Source organism: Emys orbicularis, assembly GCF_028017835.1.
Source record: "Emys orbicularis isolate rEmyOrb1 chromosome 21 unlocalized genomic scaffold, rEmyOrb1.hap1 SUPER_21_unloc_2, whole genome shotgun sequence".
Classification (NCBI taxonomy): domain Eukaryota; kingdom Metazoa; phylum Chordata; order Testudines; family Emydidae; genus Emys; species Emys orbicularis.
The window spans coordinates 78,255-100,284 of record NW_027045156.1 but is presented as its reverse complement, the minus strand read 5'-3'; the positions used below and the strand labels follow the sequence as shown (position 1 = coordinate 100,284).

General features: G+C 59.1%; 1 protein-coding gene across 1 annotated transcript in view; it reads right to left on the bottom strand.

Moving 5' to 3' along the window:
* The window catches only part of HUWE1 (HECT, UBA and WWE domain containing E3 ubiquitin protein ligase 1), a 66,237-nt gene that overhangs the window by 43,037 nt on the left and 1,170 nt on the right, over positions 1-22,030 (bottom strand). The window contains exons 2-7 of the mRNA XM_065423058.1: positions 19,181-19,325; positions 4,066-4,136; positions 3,056-3,154; positions 1,294-1,500; positions 820-972; positions 670-732 (exon numbers count right to left, since the gene is read on the bottom strand). Coding sequence (XP_065279130.1) covers positions 670-732; positions 820-972; positions 1,294-1,500; positions 3,056-3,154; positions 4,066-4,110 — 567 coding nt within the window. The 5' untranslated portion in view covers positions 4,111-4,136; positions 19,181-19,325. The remainder of the gene's footprint in view (positions 1-669; positions 733-819; positions 973-1,293; positions 1,501-3,055; positions 3,155-4,065; positions 4,137-19,180; positions 19,326-22,030) is intronic.

The window sequence follows — 22,030 nt, the reverse complement described above, 5'->3', positions numbered from 1 at the left end:
GCTGCAGGGGCCAGCCTGCCCCTTCCCAGACTGGGGAGAGCCCCACCTACCCCGCTCAGAGCTCCCCCTCAAGAGGGAAACTGAGGCACGCAGGCCAAGCTGGGACTAGAAGCCAGGAGTCCGGAGCGCCAGCCTCATGTGCTAGCCGCCCTGGCAGGGCGCCATGTGCTGCTGTTTCAGGGAGGGGAGACGGAGCAGCTACCATTACAAGGAACCCCCTCCCAGAGCCGGGGAGAGAACCCAGGAGTCCGGGCCCCCAGCCCTCCTTCCAACTCACTAGACCCCCCCTCCCCTCCCTGTGCCAGGAATAGAACCCAGGAGTCCTGGCTCCCAGCCCCCCTGCTCTAACCCACCAGCCCCCACTCCCCTCCCAGAGCCAGGGAGAGAACCCAGGAGTCCTGGCTCCCAGCCCCCCTGCTCTAACCCACCAGCCCCCACTCCCCTCCCAGAGCCGGGAGAGAACCCAGGCGTCCAGGAGAGAACAAGCGATGCGGGGCAGCACTGGGGGTCCCCCAGGAACTCCGCCCATGAGGGCTCGGGGTGCGGACAGCACCAGGGGTCCGGCATCTGTCACCGCCCTGGGCCAGGCGCTCAGGGGCCAGGAAGCCGCAGCTCAGGGCGTGCCAGGGCCGGCTAGCGGAAGAGAGGGAAGCCGGGGCGGGAACTCACCACCATGTGCAAGTCTCTACAACACCCGGCCAGTCCAAAGCCGTTTTCCTTGCCGCCCCAGCTCTGCGGGAGAGGAGAGGGGGGTTAGCCACATCCAGAGCCGCTCCAGCCCCGCCCCTCCCCACCCCCCACGGCGTGTGGGGCGCTCACCTCGGCCAGGTGCTGCAGCCGGGACAGCAGGGGCGCCCGCTTGTCGGAGCCCAGGCGCGTGATGTAGTTGGAGCGTTTGCTGAAGACGTAGAGCAGGTTCAGCACGGCCAGCACCACCTGCATGTCCGAGGAGGCCAGCAGCGTGGTCAGGTGCTGTGGGACAGCGGGAGGGGTTAGACACTGCACGGGTCGGGGGCTTCTCGGGGCTCAGAGCCGGGGGATCCCAGCCTGAGCCAGGGAGAGAACCCTGGAGTCCTGGCTCCCAGCCCCCCCATACTCTAACCACTAATCCCCACTCCCCTCCCAGAGCCGGGAGAGAACCCAGGAGTCCTGGCTCCCAGCACCCCAACAGTCAGCTCCCACTCCCCTCCCAGAGCCAGGGAGAGAACCCAGGTGTCCTGGCTCTCAGCCCCCCCACTCTACCCACTAGCCCCCACTCCCCTCCCATGAAAGCCAGGGGCCCTGCCTCCCCACCTCGATGGAGCTGTAGAGATGCCGGGAGAAGCTGTACTCTATGAGCAGGGCGGTGAAGTTGAGCACGGCCAGCAGCAGGGCCTTGAGCTGCTCCCGCTCCGGCCGGTCGCACACCAGCATCCACAGCATGTTCTCCACCGTCTGCCCGGCGTCGGCCAGGATGCCGTCAAAGCGGTCCAAGAGATCCACCCAGTGGTACAGCTCACACTGAAGGGGGGGAGACGGGGTGAGGGGAGCAGCCAGCGAACCCAGGAGTCCTGGCTCCGCCCTGCCCCTACACGTCTCTTCTCCCCCCCCCCCCCCCCAGCCCCAGGCCAGTACCAAGATGGGAGGCGCTTACCGTTGTGACCTTATGAGTGTAATTGAATATCTCATTGAAAGGTGACAGGGCCAGAAAGAGTTAATTACCTCCCAGACTGACCTGCCCCAGGGCCGAACTGTAGCGACTGGTTAGGAAGATCGGTGAATGAACAGAGCTCTGAAATGCAGCGGCATTGTTAGAGAGAGAAGGGGAGCGGTTTGCTCAGGGCTTGTGATGTGAGCAAACAAGTCTTGTCTATTGCTAGAGCTTTGATTCAAAGATCAAAAAAGGAATATTAACATTTGTGATGATACTTGAGGGAAATCGTATTATTGTCTCTATGTCTCTTTGAAGGTTGGGGTAACCTGGATCTGAACTGTGTAATGGATAAATGACCCTGGGCTAATTGCCAGGATGTTTGGGAGAAGGAGAGTTAGGCCTATTGTTTTCTCAGGCCGAAAGGCTGCAGGAAATGTATAAAAACCCTGGGACACGACCCTGCTTCATCTCAGATCTGCTTTGGGTTCCAAGAGGGGGAAACCCGGAGCCACAAGGATTGAGATCCCCAGTCACTGACTGGAGTCACCCTGAATATGGACATTGGACTATAACCTCTGGACTGTTTCTAAAAGGACTTTTGGCACTACAAGCTCACCTGCTATGCATCTGAACCTCAAGAATTGAACTCAAGTCTGTCTGTATATTGATCTTTGAACCAACACTCTCTCCTTTTTTAATAAATTTTAGCTTAGTTAATAAGAATTGGCTCTACGCGTGTATTGTGGTTAAGAGCTAAGTTATCATTGGACCTGGGTGTGTGGCTGATCCTTTGGGATTGGAAGAACCTTTTCTTTTATATGAGATCAGATGTTCAGTAATCATCATCCTATCTGACATGTGTGTCTGGATGGAGGCCGGAGGCCGGGCACTTTAAGGGAACTGCGTTGTTTGGACATCTGAGGAACCAGGGAGGTCCTATGGAAGCTGTTTTGTGCTGGTTGGTAAATCTAAGTGTTGGAAGATCCACCAGCTTCTGGGGTCTGTCTGCCCCATTTTGTTTGCAGTTCACTCTAATTGAGTGACCGCAGCTGGCTCCCACGGGCACCATCGTCACAACCGTACACTAGAACTTACACTGGCCACCAAATAGTCCCTCACGAGCCACGGGCTCGGCTGGCGGCCACCACTGCGCCGGCCTGGATCACAGCTGGCGCCCCCTAGAGGGGAAGGCCCCATGCCCCATTCCCCACCCACTGAGCCAGCCAATCCCCAGAGCTGGTGCTCCCTGGAGGGGACGTGGTATCTTCTCCTCAGTTCTCACAGATCCCTAGCAGGTGACCCCCCGCAAACAGTGAGCGACCGATTCCTGCCAAACCCCCGGCAACGGCTGGGGCTGGCCCAGGAGCCGAGGTCCCAGCCAGAGGCAGCCCCAGCGGAACAGCGAGCGCCCCAGACACCCACCTTCCCGATGTTCCATGTCTTGATCTGTTGCAGTTCCAGCAGCAGCTGCTCATCATTGCAGACTTTGAGCTTGTCAATCAAGGCCCTGCAGTCGGCAGGCTGGGGAGAGAAGTGGGGAGAGGCAGGTCAGGGGGACCAGGCTGCTTCGGGCCCGGGGCCATGATCCGGCCGGACCCCCTCGCCCCGGGATTCTCCCAGGGCTGATTTCAAACATGCCTGGAGAACCCAGCGGTTCTGAACCCCAGCCCTCTGGCATCAAGGGAGAGCACTCCCTCTTCACATGCAGGGCCCTCAGAACACCCCCTACAAGGAGCAACAGTTTTCACACCAGGTGGGTCTAGTAGTTAGTATGGAAGTGCTGGGAGCCAGGACTCCTGGGTTCTCTCCCCGGCTCTGGAAGGGGAGTGGGGGCTGGTGGTTAGAGCAGGGGGGGCTGGGAGCCAGGACTCCTGGGTTCTCTCCCCGGCTCTGGGAGGGAAGTGGGGGGCTGGTGGGTTAGAGCAGGGGAGGGCTGGGAGCCAGGACTCCTGGGTTCTCTCCCCGGCTCCGGGAGGGGAGTGGGGGCTGGTGGTTAGAGCAGGGGAGGGCTGGGAGCCAGGACTCCTGGGTTCTCTCCCCGGCTCTGGGAGGGGAGTGGGGGCTGGTGGTTAGAGCAGGGGAGGGCTGAGAGCCAGGACTCCTGGGTTCTCTCCCCGGCTCTGGGAGGGGAGTGGGGGCTAGTGGTTAGAGCAGGGGGGGCTGGGAGCCAGGACTCCTGGGTTCTCTCCCCGGCTCTGGATTCAGTTTGATCCCAGTAAAAATGGCAGCCCAAGCATGGCCTGGCAATTCCTAGGCCAGAGGATTTACATCCCGTTGCGAAGGCAAGATCCCGCCTGCAGCGGTAATATCTCCCAGGCAGCGTGATGGCCCGGCTGGCCAGTAGCCAGCCCCGAGCCCTGTGTTTCCCGGGAGCCTTCCAGCCCCCAATCCCGCCCGGAAGACCGAGGGTTCCAATCCCCAGCGATACTCACAGCCTCAGTGGGGGTTTTCTTCAGTTTCGTTCGGTCCACTTTCATTTTTTATTCTTTTCCACTTTCTGATCCTGGAAGAGAAGAGCGGAGAACCGGCGGTGAACACGGGAGGGCCAGGAAGGGAGCCTCGCAGCCAGCAGACGGGTTTGTCCTAGTTGCGCTGCCGTAGGATCCAGGCCCTCTTGTCCTGGCTCAAGGCGCCACCATGCCAGGCCTGGACAGACAGCGCTCCCAGGCGGGCCCTTCCCCCAGCAGGGACAATCTAAGGAGACCGGCCACAGGTCTCGCCCAAGGTCACAGGTTAGTGGCAGAGCTGGGGACAGAACTCAGGAGTCCTGGCTCCCAGTCCCCCCCCCCACACACACACACACCCCGCTAGACCCCACTCCCCATCGGAGCTGGGGATGGAATCCAGGAGTCCTGGCTCCCAGCTCCACCCCCTCCAACCCTCACTAACTACTACACCCCACCCTCGGTCAATCAAGATGTGGGCACATGGGGTCCCCAGACTCGAGACCAGGGTCCCCCTAATCACACCAGACTCCAGCTGACTTGCCCCCTTCCCACTGCACCAGGTGCCACTCAGTTCCCCCCTCCCCCAAACAAAATCAGCCCCCTCTGTTGTGCCAGCCCAGCTCCAGGTCCAGCCCGCGGCCCATCCCACTGGAGCGGGGAAGGGTGACCCCCCAAGAGTTACCCAGGGCAGGCCGACAGTGCCACGTATGGGCGGAGCCAAGGCTGACTCCGCCCCCAGCCAGCCCGCACATCTGTCCAATAGCCTGGAGTTCTGGGAATGCCCCCACGATCCATTCTCTGCTTTCCCCCCTACCCCCCACCCGGGCAGGGGGCTGGGTCTCTGCTCCGGCCCCCGGGGGCTTGAGCGCCTCAGAAAGGAATCGGCTTCTGACCCTCGATTCAGGCTCCAGCCCCGACCTTGACTCGGCTGGCCCGGAAGAGACGCGAGGGGCGAGCCCAACTGTCCCCCGCTAGCCGGCGACTCTCGAGAGCCGGGTCTGACCCTCAGGCACCCAAATGGCTTTGCTGCTCTGGGCTGCAGCTGGCCAGCGCTCCAAGGAGCGCAAGCTTCGGGACAGGCACTGGCTATGCCGAGCCCCCTTGATTGCCGCACAAGGGCCCAGCAAGCAAGCGGCATGGCTGGATTGGAACCCACCCCAGGCAGATCAACGGCAAAACAACAAAAACTTCCACCCCAAGCCCGATCTCCCCCTGCACCAAATGCCTTCGGGTTCAGAGCAAGGCAGACAGCTTCCCGGCCCCCAGATCAGCCCAGAGGGGAGGGATCGGGGGCCGGAACAGCCCCAGCGCCTAGTTTCAGGAGTGGCTTCGCAGTCGTCCCCAGCCCCCGGCAGCCCCCGGCCCGCAATGCTTTATTCGGCACTGGAGAGACCACGGCTGGACTGCGGTGCCCAGTTCAATCAGAGAGGGGCTGGCGAAAAGCCACAATTAATGGATTCGCAAACCGGCCTTCGAGCGATGACTCCAGGTCCGCCAGCTCTTCAGCTTCCCAATGAGAAGGTGTTAAGGGGGGGGGACTTGAGCCCAGGCGAGGGGAACCAACATATGAGAACAGGCTCTTTGATCCCACGGAGAAAGGTCTAACAGACAAGCCGAGCCCCATTGTGCTGGGAACACCCGGACCTAGAGAGCCGGGAGGGAGACTCCGGGCCCCATGCCAAAGCCTGAGCCAGAACGAGGCACTTCTCCTCCGGGCACATGACCTCCGCTGACCCCTGCCCTTGCACTCTGCTTTTTAGGGTCGGGCTGCCCCGCAAACAAAGCCGGGGCCTGCAGTCGGGCCAGAACTACAGCTCCCAGAAGGCAGTGGGCTTGCCTCGGCCTCGGCTGATGACGTCACGGCTCCGGCTCCGGAACAATGAATGTGCAGAAACCCCCGCAGGAGCAGTGGGTGGGAGCGGGGGGGGCGCGCATGCTCAGGGCTGCTGGGGCAGACTCGGGTCCCGAAATCCAGCGTGCACGCTCAAATCCACAGCACGTGCACACAGGGAACCTGAGCTGTAAGAACGACAGCGCGGCCCGTTCTCTGGCAAAGGACCAACTGGCACTAACCCCCCAGCACACACCTGAGTTCGTTCAGAGCCTACGGCCTAGGAGCAGCCCTGCCCGCTTCCTCTCAGGCTCTCTCCACGGCCCGAAGCGCCCCCGGGGATCTTACCTGGCCCCCGTAGCGCACAGGCCAGGAACTGCCCCTCGACAGGGCCCAGAGCAGATCTTTTGGGGGCGGGAGCCTGATCCTGATTTACGGCTGGAGAATCAATCGCTCCCTCGGTTGCTCACTCTTGGGTCAGGCTGGGAAGGGGGGGGGAGCAAAAAAAAAAAAAAAACCAAAAACTAGGACTCCTGGGTTCTAGTCCCAGCTCGGCGGCGAGGGGAGCGGAGCGAGAGCAACGGGGAGCCAGGACTCCTGGGTTCTAGTCCCAGCTCAGAGGCGAGGGGAGCGGAGCGAGAGGAACGGGGAGCCAGGACTCCTGGGTTCTAGTCCCAGCTCGGCGGCGAGGGGAGCGGAGCGAGAGCAACGGGGAGCCAGGACTCCTGGGTTCTAGTCCCAGCTCAGAGGCGAGGGGAGCGGAGCGAGAGGAACGGGGAGCCAGGACTCCTGGGTTCTAGTCCCAGCTCGGCAGCGAAGCAAGAGGAACGGAGAGCCAGGACTCCTGGGTTCTAGTCCCAGCTCGGAGGCGAGGGGAGCAGAGGGAGAGGAACGGGGAGCCAGGACTCCTGGGTTCTAGTCCCAGCTCGGCGGCGAGGGGAGCGGAGCGAGAGGAATGGGGAGCCAGGACTCCTGGGTTCTAGTCCCAGCTCGGCGGCGAAGCGAGAGCAACGGAGAGCCAGGACTCCTGGGTTCTAGTCCCAGCTCGGCGGCGAGGGGAGCAGAGGGAGAGGAACGGGGAGCCAGGACTCCTGGGTTCTAGTCCCAGCTCGGCGGCGAGGGGAGCAGAGGGAGAGGAACGGGGAGCCAGGACTCCTGGGTTCTAGTCCCAGCTCGGCGGCGAGGGGAGCGGAGCGAGAGGAACGGGGAGCCAGGACTCCTGGGTTCTAGTCCCAGCTCGGCGGCGAAGCGAGAGGAACGGAGAGCCAGGACTCCTGGGTTCTAGTCCCAGCTCGGAGGCGAGGGGAGCAGAGGGAGAGGAACGGGGAGCCAGGACTCCTGGGTTCTAGTCCCAGCTCAGCGGCGAGGGGAGCGGAGCGAGAGCAACGGGGAGCCAGGACTCCTGGGTTCTAGTCCCAGCTCGGCGGCGAGGGGAGCAGAGGGAGAGGAACGGGGAGCCAGGACTCCTGGGTTCTAGTCCCAGCTCGGCGGCGAGGGGAGCGGAGCGAGAGGAACGGGGAGCCAGGACTCCTGGGTTCTAGTCCCAGCTCGGCAGCGAAGCGAGAGCAACGGAGAGCCAGGACTCCTGGGTTCTAGTCCCAGCTCGGCGGCGAGGGGAGCAGAGGGAGAGGAACGGGGAGCCAGGACTCCTGGGTTCTAGTCCCAGCTCGGCGGCGAGGGGAGCGGAGCGAGAGGAACGGGGAGCCAGGACTCCTGGGTTCTAGTCCCAGCTCAGCGGCGAGGGGAGCGGAGCGAGAGGAACGGGGAGCCAGGACTCCTGGGTTCTAGTCCCACCTTGGCAGCAATTTCCTCCCTGGGCTCCCTAAGGCGAGCCAGGTGAAGCATTCGGGTCCCTGGGCAGAGGCTCCTCATGCAAATTGTGAGCTCGGCCAGGGCTACACTACGCAATTACTTCGGCCCCCGAGCTCCAGAGCTGGACGAGCCCGTGCACCGGTGTACACAGCGCTAGGTCGGCGGGCGACGAACCCATCTGCCCGCGTTACGACCGCCTCATCTCTCGCTTCACATGCCCGTCGCCAGCTCTTTTGGGGCCGTGCTGGGCGACGAACGGGGCCGCCGACCGAAAAGCCCACGCCGGGTGCTTTAAGACACTAGATGAAGCTGGTGGCCAGGAGACAGGCACGAAGCAGCAGGTGCGGCAGATTTCTCCTAGATTGCTAGAGCCGCTTGTCGGAAGTGCCAAAGACCCCCGACTCCCTGGCCAGAAGAAAATGATCGAAGCAAAGGAACCCAGCTTGCCAGGGAAGAGAACAGCAGAGACTCACGGGCTCTTGAACCGAGCAGAGAAAGGCAGACCAAGGCTCAACACCTGCAGGACACAGGCCAAGCACCAGTTTCTAACAGTTGAGGGGAATGAACCACTGGCACAACCTCCCGAGGGAAGCGACCGACTCTCCCGTCGCTTGGTGTGGCGAGATCAAGACCACTTGCCTTGCTCCAAGACAGGCAAGTTTAGGGCTCTGGGGGAAACTGACGTGCGTTGTGACATTTAGATGTACCCAGGATCCTTCTAACCTTCTGCCCACCATCCCAGAGCAGAGCCACGGCCGGGCTGGCCTTAGACCAAGGCTCGGTCTCAGTCAGTGGCCGGCACCAGCCGCGTCAGGAGACGTTGTAAGAAGCCCCGAAGTTATTGTTTAAGTTTCCCTTCCAGATAACCAGAGTTCGGCTCAAGCCAAAGGAGAAGAATTTAGATCCCTTCCAAGAGCTTCTTTAATTTGTATAGTAACTCTGGATGTTCTTGTGACCGGTACATGTGTCCACGCCTGCTACGCTCTTGGCCTCTTGTGGCCAGGAGTTCCACCAGCTAACTGGGCGCTGCGCACTTAAAGGAAGTTTCCTTTGATCAGTTTGGAGTTAGAGGCCATTGGGAACCCAGGAGTCCTGGCTCCCAGCCCCATGGCCCTCACTCGCTACAGACCCAGGAGTCCTGGCTCCCAGCCCCATGGTCCTCACTCACTACAGACCCAGGAGTCCTGGTTTTGCAGCACTTCCAACGTGACTGAATAAACTGGATGACACATTCAAAAAATGAGAGAGAGAGAGAGATTGGAGGAGCACAGCAAGGGCCGCTTTTTGTAAAGCAAGTCAGCGAAGAGACTGGCTCTAGTTTAAGCAGGAATTAATTCAGGGAAGTCCCATGGCTGGTGTAAAGAGGAGGCCAGACATCTTCGCAGGCCGCCAGGACAAGTGTTTGAAAGGCAGGTCTTGGGAGAGCAGCAGCCAAGGTCCACAGATGGCCACGCGTCACAGCGGGGCTGGGCCAGGAGGGAGGTTTATTAGCCCACCCGCCAGTTGTACACAAAGGAGGCCACCTTCCTGGAGGCCGGGGAAACGTACTGGTCGGAGACATTCTTTACCGAGGCCAATTTCAGAGCTCTGACCTTCTGGAGTCCAGCCAGCATTCCTCCCCGCCCAAAGGAAGTCATTAATTATAGCCTGACCGAGCATAGGACCGGGAACCAGGTCCTCACAGATCACACAGTCCCATGCCTCAGTTTACCCTTTCTAAACTAGCCACATGCGCTCCAACAGCCTGCAATGCACAGGAGGTCAGACTAGACAGAACTAAGGGTCCCTTTTAGGTCCAAAACACTTTCACACCCCGTTGGGGGGGGGGGGGTAGATTAAGTTCCTCCGGCAGGACCTGCTCAGCTCCCTGCACAGCTGATGCCTCTAGACGCCATGGTCAGGCCAAACTGAACGATCACAGAGGAGCCTTCCGGCCACATAAGCTAGGAATCCAGAACTGGAACAATGGGATCTTCCCCCCTTTTATAGAAGGGACGCTCAAGGCATAGACAGGCCAACCGAACCCAGGAGTCCTGGCTCGCGGTACCAGACGCCAGCCAGAGGCACTGCCGACTCCTGCACCGCCGGTCAGGTCCTTAGGGGAGACCGTCCTGGCTCGCAGAGCCTGCCCCACGGCAGATTGAGTTCTAGCGGCCAATGAGCTCTCCTGCCACGCAAGGGGCACCAGGATCCTACCCTACAGAGCACAGGACCCGGGACAGGGGAGGGAGGCAGCCGGATGGGAGAAACATAAGGAGACAATGAGCCAGTCCTGGCCTGATTAGGTTCTAGCCCAGGCAGCCCACATGACATCATTTTGCTCCCCCAAAGGGCAGGTGGGTGCCATGCACTGGGACCTTTGTGCCAGGATAAGAGCCGTGGTTTGATTCCCACGCCGGAGGTGGGGGGACAGTTGGACAAATGTCATCAGTAAGAAAATCTGACTGGGGGGGGGGTGTGTGTGTGTGTATCTCGGGCCCCATCTGCTCAAACAGTCCCAAATGTGGACCGCTCACCCTATCCCGGGTCCGTATGAGGGGCACCAAATTTCAAGGCAATCTGAGTAACCGTGCGGATTTGTCACTCGTTTTAACACCCGCCCCTTTGATCCAGGCGCAGGCCGGTGGCTGGGACCAGCTTTACACGTGTCTAGACTGTGAACTCCTCAGGGCAGAGACCTTCCGACTAGGTGTCTGTCCAGCACCCCACGAAGCCGGGCTTTTCTCAGGCCCCACAGCCGAGCCACGGGGGCTAAGAGCTTCGCCCCTGGGCTGGAGCTGCCGCCATCTCAGTCAGCCTGGCCGGGCAACGTTGCTCTGCAGCGTTTCAATTAACGGGGCCACAGCGACAGGCTCCCATTGAAAGCTCCTGCCCCTCTTCCGATGGCGACGGACTCGGGCTCCGAGCCTGGGCTTCGGATCACTGCTAAGTTCGGCCACTTTTCCCAGCACCGCGTCCTACGTTCTGGCTAGGCCCTTGGGAGAGGAGCTTTCGCAAGCGTTCGCTCGAGTCAACGCAGCCTTCAGCACAGAAACGCCACGCCACGCCTCCCCCCCAGGCCGGCCCGGAAAAGCTGACAACGCACTTCCTGCTGGATGACCCAGTTTGCCACAGAGAAACCAGCCTTCGATGGGAACCAAAGCACGGTCGTGGGCCGGAACCCGGCCGTACACACCCCGCTTGGCGGGGCCTGGGATCCTACCCCGCCAGCCCTCTGCGCCAGACGTCTCAGGAGGCCGCAGGCCAGTGGGCCCCCACCGCACCAGGCTGGCTGGCTTAACTTGGCAAAACAACGGCTCCTAGAGCCTACTGCTCCTCTCTGCTCCAGCCGCAGGCCCTGAGGCTGTGGGGCAGATTGCGTTAGCTCCTCTCCTCACGCTGGCTGCTTTTAAAAGCCACCCGGCTACACTTCCGCACGGCTCCCAGCTGAGCCGGGGCCGCTGCTCAGATGCTAGGCTTCCTCCAGCTGGGCACGGCCCAGACACCCACCCTTTCCCACCCCTCGAAGAGCCATGCTCCAGCCTGAAACTGAAAGCAAAACTCGCTCAGCATCCCCAGCTGAAGAGCCGCTGCACACAGCACGGGCGGGCGACACTCACCAGACCGCCCCACGGCAAGAGACCCACGCATCCGCTTCCCACAGGCAAACCTGTTCAGATCAGAGTGACCAGGAAGTCAATCTCCTCCTGCCCCCCACCCCCTAGAAGGGACCAGGGCGTCCTCCTCCATAGACTTCCTCCTGGGGATTTGCACAGACACCTTGCAACCCGCAGCTGCTTAGTCACCGGCATGACTCCACGAGGAGTTTTCGTTTCGGTTCTGGAACGAGAGAGCCCTCAGCCCCCGCCCAATAAAGAGCTGCCCGCTCACGCGGCAACGCCAGAAATATAGGCCAAAACCTGGAGCGCGCCAGGGCTTCCAGCCCCCTCGTTTGCATCCTGCCTGCTGTGACTCACAGCTCCAGCAGCAGCATCTTCCGAGATCAGCCAGCGGTGCTGCAGCGAAGCTGGCGCTAGACAAAGCCCATGTGCTGCGGAGTGGGGAGCTGCCGGGGCACTGAACCTCGGAGCTTCCCCCAGCAAAGGGGCAGCAAGGAACAGCACATGGAGGACGGAATGAAGGGGCCGGGCGGGGTTTGATCCCTGGCTTTTAGATACTTACACCGCACAGGGGATGGGCATGTATCTCAGTCTGCAGGTCACTGATCCCCACAACCTCCTGTGAGGAAGGGCAGTGCCAGTAGCAGCCCTGCCTCAGTTTCCCAACCTAAGAGTCTCAATTCCCAGGCTAGCACCCTAACTGCCAGACAGTCCTGCTAAGGCCCGAGGGGCGCATGGCGTTCACCCCGGCTGACCCCCGGATGGCCCTGAATTCATTCCTAGTCGATCTAGAGCAGAACTCTTTGAAAAACATCCCGGCTGGACTTTGCCAGCGCTGGCGAATCCAGCGCGACCTTCAGCAAGCTGTGCCAGCGGTTAATTCGCCTCCCTGTTAAAAACGTGCATCTTCTTTCTCCTCTGAATTTGTTAGGCTTCAACAGTTGGCTGGATCTGAGAGGGCTCTTCAAACTGGGATCGAGTGGCCCCTTTGCCTTCTCTGTGAGGTTAACCAGAAAGAGCGAAAACAGTGAGAAGTCCCTGTGGCACCTTAGAGCCTAACAAATGTATTGGGGCATAAGCACAAATCAGACATCAAGAATTATAACATTCAAAAACCAGTTGGAGACCACTTCAATCTCCCTGGACACTCAGTGCCAGACTTAAGAGTGGCAATTCTTCAACAAAAATCTTCAAAAACAGACTCCAGTGAGAAACTGCAGAACTGGAATTCATTTGCAAACTGGACACCATCAAATTAGGCCTGAATAAAGACTGGGAGTGGCTGGGTCATTGCAAAAAGTAACCCCCCCCCCCGGTGATACTCACGCCTTCTTGTCAACTGTTTGAAACGGGCCACCTTGATTGCACTGGCCTCGTTAGCACTACAAAAGTGATTTCCACCCCTTCTCCTCAACTGTTGAGAGCAGCCCACTTCCACCTTCATTGAATCGGCTCATTTGCACTGACCCCCCACTTGGTAAGGCAACGCCCAGCTTTTCCCGTGTTGTGTATTTATACCTGCTACTGGATGTTTCACTCCATGCATCCGATGAAGTGGGTTTTAGCCCACGAAAGCTTCTGCCCAGATAAATGTGTTCATCTCGAAGGTGCCACAATGACTCCTCGCTGTTTCTGCTGATACAGACCAACACGGCCACGCCTCTGAAACCTGTCAGAAAGTGACCCACACAGGGAGCTCAAAGGGATGTTTTCCAATCCTCCCTCTCCAGCTGATCGACATCCGCCTTGAATCGTGGGCACCAGAACGGGACACAATATTCCTGACACTGGTGCGACCGCGGCTGATCCAAAGATAACTGAACCTCAGTCGTTCCCGTGTGAGGCTGGCGAAGTCAGGCGGCTCTCAAGTCCTCATCTCCACATAAGGTTTCCTAGCCTAGCGAGAACAGCAGCTCCTTGGGGCGGGGACCGGCTCTTCTAGGGCCACTGCCCAGCAAGCAGCACTTGCTCACCCCCCACCCCGCTAAGCGCCTGCTGGGCAACATGCAGCACTCAAGGCAGAACCCCGCACTGGTGCGAAGTCTGGGGAAGATTTTGGTTGCGGTGGTTTTGGCATTGCGGTAGCCATGTCGAACAAAGACAACGAGACACAGGATGGGAGAGGAACAGGGGCACCAAGAGGGAAAAGAGTCGCCCGATGGGGCAGCGGGAATAGACCCCGGGAACAGTATGTTGCTTCAGCCTGCAAGAGCCCCCACTCACACCCACAGCACGTTGGACGGACTGTGCAGTGACACTTGTCACGGGGGCAAGGTCCTGGCTGCTGTGAGCACTCGGTTGCCGGAGGTTTTGACGTCTCAGACGAAATACAGCCCTGCACGGCTCCGATGTTATCAGAGACTAAAAGGTGGTTTCCCCCCAATATCTGAGGCAGAAGGAAGTGCAGCCACCTCTGGTGCAGAGAGCAGCAGCTAAACAGAACACAGCAAGCTGCAGACAGTGAGGGAGGGGGAATTCTGGGCCACCGGGGAAGCCCTGTGAAGAGCAATACGGGATCTTTAGCATCTTACTTAAGACTTTGGGCTGTTTTTGTTCTATGTTTGTGCAGCACCTAAAACAAGAGGCTTCTGGGACTGCCGCCATACAAGTAACCCGCGCAGAGCAGACGGGACCTTGGCTGAAGATGCCAACGATGTGAGGAGCAAGGCACTCCGAGAGATCAATGCAATTTGAGTCCAGTGTGGTCGGGGAAGACAGAGTGCTTAAATCCAACAGGGGAGGTGGCAAACTTTTCCGGGTCAGCGCCCCTGTTTGATCTACAAATCCTGCTCGGCCATCTCCACTCTTCGAACGTTGCTGGGGTCTTCAAACACACTTTCTGGCTTGCGGTTTTCAAACAGGCTGGTTTGCTTCAGGCCTTGAGAGCAAAGCACAGTCGGAGCACAAGTCACCCGACGGTAAGGACGAGGGACCCCTTTGAGCCAAGATCAAACCGGAGACATTCCGGCCCAACATGGCCCACGCGTGCCAAAAGCACAGCCAGAAAGAGAGACCCACGGATCTCTCATTGAACACCTCCTCTCCGGGTCTTGAAGAACATTGTTAGCCTCCAGCTACAGTCCCCGTCCCACTGCTGAGCTAACGAGGAGGTCTTGGACAGTCAGTGGAGGTGCCGGTCTTGTGGGCCGCACAGTCTGAAGCCACCCAACCGGTTCCTGCCCTTCCAAAGGGAGCCGGCACCTCGGAAGTGTTAAGGCTAGAAAGGAACCGTAGATCTAGTCCGATCTCTTGTACGGCGAGACACAAGACTCCTGAGCTGAGCTCAATAAGGTGCAGTTGAACAAACATCCCTCTTACAGATACGCCCAGTCTCGACTGAAGACCTGCATGTGACGGAGACTCACATACCAGATCCCTGCCCGTCTGTCCCAATGGCCAGCAGCCTACTTCTGATTTTCATCCATCGTGGACCAACTCCGAGCCAGTGATCTCAACCTGCCTCGTGGCTAGATCCAAGAGCTGTCCGAGGTCACATCTCTTCTCCCCAGGCTGCGGTTAAGTCACTTCTTAACCTTCGCTTCCATAAAGCTACTTCAGTTGCTCACCACACGAGCCTTGAATGGCCCCCATGGTTCTTCTCCAAACCCTCTCCTAGTTTTCCCAGCGTCGTTCTAGATCCACAGGGGCACCAGACCTAGACGCAACCTCCCAGTGAAGCAGCCCCATGTCTGCAAGGGATGAGGATCTGTTTTTCTAATGCACCCGGCGTAGCTGCATCCTCACGTTAGCCGCTGGGACTGCCTGGCACATGTGAAATATTCCACCCGCCTGTCTCAGCCTTGCCACTAACAGCTCCAGTGACTGCCATCGATCAGTCACATGTTAGCCCTCAGCATGTGCTAGTCAATTTCTCGCATCCTGCCCGACAGCAACCGCAGCGCACACAGCGCTCCGCACAAGCGCCTTCCCGTTGCCAGGTGCCGTATGGACGCCGCTCACGGCCTCACAAAGGCCGGGGAGAGGAAACACGCCTGGAGATGTGAAGCCAGCAAGGCAGTGATAAAACCCAGGAGTCCTGCCTCCCACCTCAGCACCCTTTGTTCCTCACTACGCAGCCGCCGTTCTAGAGTGAAATGAAAGCACTCGGCATAGAGGGAACTGGGTGTGTATATAACATCCCCCCCCCCCCCCTCAGTCAACACCCTATGGCTTGGAGCATCCGTGGGAAACCACCAGACGAAGACAGCCACTGCGCTAACCTGAGCTACAGTCCAGAGAGGTTCCTTGATGGGACACCACCTCCCTTCTCCGCGAACGTCTAATAGTTTCCCCTGCCTACACTTAACACCTACAATCAATGGGAGAAACAGGCTCTTTGGTTTGCTGAACGAGGGGCCAGATTGGAGGGGGTGATGGGGGGGGGGGGGAACAGACATGACCTACAAAGGCAGGGGGACAGGTGCGTGATCAGCCAAGTGTTTTAAGTGGCAGGATTTCAGTTGGACAGCGGCCCCTGAAGTTTGTAACTTGCCATTCCAAGGCCAGAAGGGATCATCCAAGCCTGTCCTCCTGGACAACACAGGCCAGAGACTTTCACCAGTTCCCCCCAGGGGTGGAGCCCAACAACTTGTGTTCAGCAAAAGCACACCCCGAAAGGCAGCCAGTCTGGATGGGAGCCTCCATCTCCGTCCCGGGAAGTGTACCCCAAGAGCTCATCATCCTCTTTTAGAAACAGGCGCCTCATTTGCAGTTTGCGTTTGGCTGGCTTTAGCTTCCAAGCGGTGGTGGTTCCACCTTTCGCCACTAGAAGGGGCTTCGTGCTGAAGCCTGGGATGAAGGTACTTAGACACTGCTCAGGGAGTCTGACTGGTCGTTAAGCAGAGTAGATCAGGATCACGTCAGGCTCCTTTCAATATTTGCTCACCCAAGAACCAGCTACCGCTGCCAAGTACAACACAGTGGTTAGAGCGCCCGGCTGAGTGCCAGGACTCCTGGGTTCTGTGCCCTGCTCTATTCCGGTCACTGACAAGGTGGGACCACCAAGCCTCAGTTTCCCCACTGATTAAACAGGCAGAAAAGAAGTTTGAGACACAGGAAGTGCGGAGATACTCTGACCCGTGGGGTCTCTACCCCGGAGCAATTTATTCGGCACAGGTTCTAGACGTGGTGACAGCAGTACACAGAAGGCTGCAGGCATTAGCAGTGAGACCAGCTCTTCCGAAGCACACCCTTAAGAAACTGCAGAGGTTGGAAGGCACATTTACACATTTTTGCCCAGGGGTCTTGTCCTCCACACCAGAAGCAGAGCGCTTGGTTAGAGAGGAGAAATCTGCCAATACCTTTAACGAGGGGCGGGGGGGGGAGAATACACCCATCCACTCACTCCAACCCGCTGGCTCATCTGGAAAATCGCTCCAGCGAGCTGACCAACAAGTATAGCAAGTTTAGTAACTCGGCCATTATGACACACATCAGATTAAGAGTTTCTGAAGGATCCAGGGCAGAATTGGTTCCACCAGTGATGTCCTATTTATCTGGCCATGCAACCACCACTTAGCTATTGCTGAGGAAATGTGTCAGACACCAGGCCACAAAGCCAGTCTAGTACGTCTCTCTGCAGACACACACACCCCCCCAAGGGCTACCTGCAGGCTCTGAGCCTTGCTCCAATCAGTTTCATGGTTCTCTAAGACGCAGGCATTTAAGAGACTGAAAAAAATGACATCTTGGACTCGATTATCTTGAGTCTCCCATCAGCTGACAGTGGACAATGCCTGGCGGGCTGGCGGGCTCCAGTCCTGGCACAGCTCCGCCGGGAGAGCCTGCCTCCGGGACTGGCTCGCCGTTACTCACAGGTGTGCCAAAGCAGGGGAAGTTGAAGTGGAAAAGGTTCTTTCAACTCTGTTTGATTCACAAGGCTAAATATGGGATCCCATAGTGACGCTGCATTTTAATAGGTACGCCAAGCCGTCTGAATCAGCCTTTCTTCAAAGAAAAACGATAGCTCCCCCCCAGGGCTAACCCCGAGCCTCACAGACAAGCCAAGAGATTGCAGAACGCCGCTAAATAGGTATTACACCCATTCCAAAGCACAGGGCAAAGCAGAGCGGTGCTGCAGGCAGTGCACATACACTGGCCTTGGCTCAGGGACTGAAACGGGTCAGGCTGGTCTGAACGCTTACAGAAAGGACCACCACTTGAACCTAAAACATCCAACCTTGCAGCACACCCCCTCCACGTGCTGTCCTCTGGGTCCTGACTAGCAAAAGGCACCAGAAAGTTAGGTGACTTGACAGAGGTCACAGTCAGTGGCAGAACTGGAAACGGAACCCAGGAATTCTGGCTCCCAGCCCCCCCCCCCCCCATGCTCTAACCACTAGACCCCACTGCCCTCCCAGAGCCAGGGAAAGAACCAAGGAATCCTGAATCCTAGTCTCCCCTGCTCTAACCACTAGACACCACTCTGCTCCCGGAGTCGGAGAAAGAACTCAGGAGACCTGACACCCAGTACTTCACACCAGGAGCGCTCAAGCCGGAGTGGGGGGGGTCATCCCACAGGTGTTGGGGTATCAGACCACCCAGTCTCTCTCGCAGGAGAGCTATCAAGGCCTGCGCTAACCATTAATTAGACACACTCCCTTCCCTACACAGTGATCAAACATAGGCCTGGTCTACGCTACCCGCCTGAATCGGCGGGTAGAAATCGACCTCTCGGGGATCGATTTATCGCGTCCCGTCAGGACGCGACAATCGATCCCCGAATCGACGCTCTTACTCCACCAGCGAAGGTGGGAGTAAGAGCCGTCGACGGGAAGCCGCGGAGGTCGATTTTGCCGCCGTCCTCACAGCGGGGTAAGTCGGCTGCGATACGTCGAATTCAGCTACGCTATTCGCGTAGCTGAATTTGCGTATCTTAAATCGACCCCCCCCCGTAGTGTAGATGTAGCCCTACATTCTTCAGGCAATGTAGCAGTACCGAGAGGAGTCCGTTGTCCCTGGGACTGTCGGCCCGCTCAGGGCCTGTAATTGCGGGGAGGGGCCGTTTCTAGGGCTGAAACCCTGGGACTGAGCTGCTCGGACATACAGCTCCGCTGCATCACATCGGGCGCGACCACACCTGGATCTAACTGGACTTAATCAGGCAACTTTCCGTGCTGCTGCAGGCTGGAAGTTTGGGAAGAACCTAGGAACCCGGATTCCTGGCGCCCAGCCCCGCCACCTGCACTAACCCACTCCACCTCACCTCCGCCCAGAGCCAGAACGCATAAGACGCTGAAAACCCCCGAAGGTCTTGCTCTAACACCCACCACCTTCAGCACATAGTCCATGTGAGGATCTCCAAGCACATCACCAGGGGACTGGTCAGCACCAGCCTTATTTTCCAGAGAGGGAGGATGCCCTGGCCAGCACCCAGAGCTGACGCCAGGGCTTTCAGAGCCAGAACCCCTCACCTACAGCCACCAGGCCCCCTCCCTGCAACAGAGACAGCACTGTCTGGAGGCCAGAGCTCCAGGCCTAGTTCTGCCTTGTTGTGAGCTCAGACGTGCCTCAGTTTCTCCTCCCACCAACTCCTTGGGACAGGGGCGTTCTCCCCACGCATCTGTGCGGGCCCCAGCACACAGGCGGCCTCCCTGATCTCGAGCAGGGCCCCTGTCAGAATCCAGATCAATCCAGAGAGAACACGCCTGCCGGCTGCGGTGTTGGCCAGTTCACCATGTGCCCTCTGCCGCACACGGGTCCTTACGCCCCTTAATCGGAGGAGCCTCAGCGGCGTGACCACCGTCTCCTCTCGCCACAGACAGGCGATCGCACCTAGAGCTCACCACCAGAGCAAAGCACCCTGCTAGGTCACCGACAGGCTGATGGAAGCAAGCGCCGGCGGCGCGCGGACACTCACCTGGAATCACAGCCAGTCCATGCTCGGTCCAGTCTGCTATCCGAATCACTAATCCGGCACCCACACTTCGCCCCAGCCGGCCAAGGGAAACACCTTCCGGTTCTCGCGGTCGCTCTAATCCACTTCGACCAGACTAACTGAGGGCCTAGGAGAAACCAGAGACACGGGTGAGACCTGGCACTGGGGGAGATCTACAGAGACCTCAGAACGGGCACAGGGCAGAGGCCAGACCATGGATACCTGGATATTTCATTATACGGGGTTAAGAACAGATACGCCCCTAGCAAGCGAATTGGGCAATATATTGGGGGACAAGTAGGAGCAACTAAAGGGCAGACAGGAAGGCAAGGGGGGTACCTATAATTCCATCCCATTCACCCTAGGGGATTCCTGCCTGGCTTATTTACCCTTCCCACCATACAACACCCAGGAGTTACCTGATAACATTCATAAGCAACAGCTTTAATATGAAACAAGGAGAAGTACCTCTTCACTCACTCACACACACACACACACACACACACACACCGTTAACCTGTGGAACCCACTGCCACCTCATTGAGGTGTTGTGAAGGCCAAAGGTAGATAACGGGGGCCCAAAAAGAACTAGACAGCCATCGATGGAGCTATCCTCCATGAAGTTATGAGCCAAGACGGTCAGGGATGCTTGGGGCGTCCCGATTCTCTGACGGCCAGAACCTGGGAGGGGAAGATTCGGGGGGGACTGCTCTGTTCTGTAAGCTCTGGGCCTGGCCACCATAGGAGATGGGATACTGGGCTGGATGGACCATTGCTCTGCACCACTCTGGCCCGGCGTATGTTCTCACCTGCTACAAAGCAGGAAATCGGGGGGTGATCCACGGTGAGCTAGTCTTACCCACCACCCTAGACAGATTTGCTTCCCACACCACTTCAGCCACTCTGAGAAAAGCGCTGAGTGGTGTTATTCCCGCAAACGAAGCAATAGAGAGCTAGGCAAGCCCTAGTCACCCAACAAGCATCCTGCCCTAACGTAGGCACGACGGTTATTTACAGGGGTCCCCCAGCTCTGCACACCAAGCGGCTGGGCACCCCCAAACTGTGCTGAAAGCCGGCAGGAGGGAGAGGCTGCGGCAGCCGGAACTTTTGGCAGCTCTGGGACGAGCCTGGGCAGCCCGGCGGTGCTAGAACAATCCCCGCCCCCGTGCTAGGCTTGTCAATTGCTCCAGCGATTTCAGCAGCCCTACTGCTCTAGAAGTTCCCCGCCCACTAGCCCTGCTGGGTCCCGGGCAAAGCTGGGCACCGCTCAGGGCAAAAAGGGGGAGGGGAGAAAAACCTCCCCCTGAGCTGCCACTTCAATTTAGACCCAGAATTGGGGGGTTCTGCAGCTTTGCCCCACATGCAAAGTGCGGTAAGAACTGCCAGCTCCAGGTGCCCCCACTCTCCTGGAGAGATTCCTACGGCTTGGCCTGGGAGGGGGGAGCCCCATAGCATCGCTCCCAGCTGGGCGGGTGGGGAGGGTTTTCCCCAATTACAAAGTTTCCTGGTGGGCTTCCCACCCAGACCTGGAGGTGGGGCACCATTCTCCCCCTCTCAAAGAAATCAGGGAGACCTCCCTGACCCACCCTCTTTCACATCTCCCTACCCCGGCAGCACCCGCCAAAAGAACCCTCCCCTTTGGGTGAGAGTCATATAGTGTCTCCTCCCCACCTCCCACTAGCTTCAGGGGTCCCCCTTTGAACTCTTCACTCCCACAATCATCCCCTGTCTTCGGGGGACATCCCCGCCCAGGTTTCGGGGGGCATGGACGTCCTGTTATGGAGTTATGGGGAACTGGGGCAAATACTCTGCAAGGAGGGAGATGGGGAGGACGGGTTCCAGAGAGAAGTCCCTGTGGGAGGTAGCAAGTTCAGTCCTGGGGGATCCCAAGGGGAGGCAGGATCTCTGCCCAGGAAGGGGGAACGACAGGCTCCCTCATAGGGGGGGGAAGGTTTTGCGGGAGAGGGGAGGCCCGGCACTGAATGGGGGGAGATGGACCCTCATGGGGGGAACCCATCCTGCACGGATGGGGGGGGGGGGAAGGAAGGTACCTACCCAATGGGGGTGGGGGAAGGGCAGCAGTCTATGGACGGATGGTGCAGATCAGGCTTGGGGGGTCTCCATGGGGAGATCTGGGATGGGGTGGGAAGGTAAGAGAGGGGCAGGCTTGCTGGGGGGGGGGGGGGCAGGGCTCTATGGGAAGGGGGAAAGCAGGTCTCAGTCACGGCATGGGGGAGGGGTCGCCGCGGTGGCTCTGTCCCTGTCCAGGGGGAGCAGGTCCCCATGAGGGAGGCAGGTCAGTCTGGGGGGAACAGGTCTCCGTGGGAAGCAGAGTCCCCTCTCTCCTGTGGCGGCGGCGGGGGGGGGGGGCGCTCCCCATCTCCCAGCAGGCATCAGGTCTCCCCTCTATCCCGGGGGGGGGGCAGGTCTCCCTTCTCTCCCTGGGGGGGCCACATCCCTGTGCTGGGGGGGTGTCTCTTCCTTCTCTCCCTGGGGGTGGAAGATCCCTGTGGGGGAGGGTGACAGATCTCCCTTCTCTCCCTGTGGCCCATCTGGGTGGGAGGCCCATATGATGGGGGTGGCAGGTCCCTGGGCAGGGGGGGCAGGCCTAGAAGGGAAATATGATGGGGGACAGGCCCAGTGGGGTAGGAGGGATATGACAGGGGGGAGGCCGGCATGGGGGGCAAGGTGCTGGGGGCAGTGACGAGGGGGCACAGGCTGCTGGGGGGAGCCTGGCGAGGGGGAAGTCCCTGGGTGGGGCGGTCGCTGGGGCGGGAATATGATGGGGGGAGGTCCCTGGGCAGTGGGGGATACGATGGGGGGGAGGTCCCT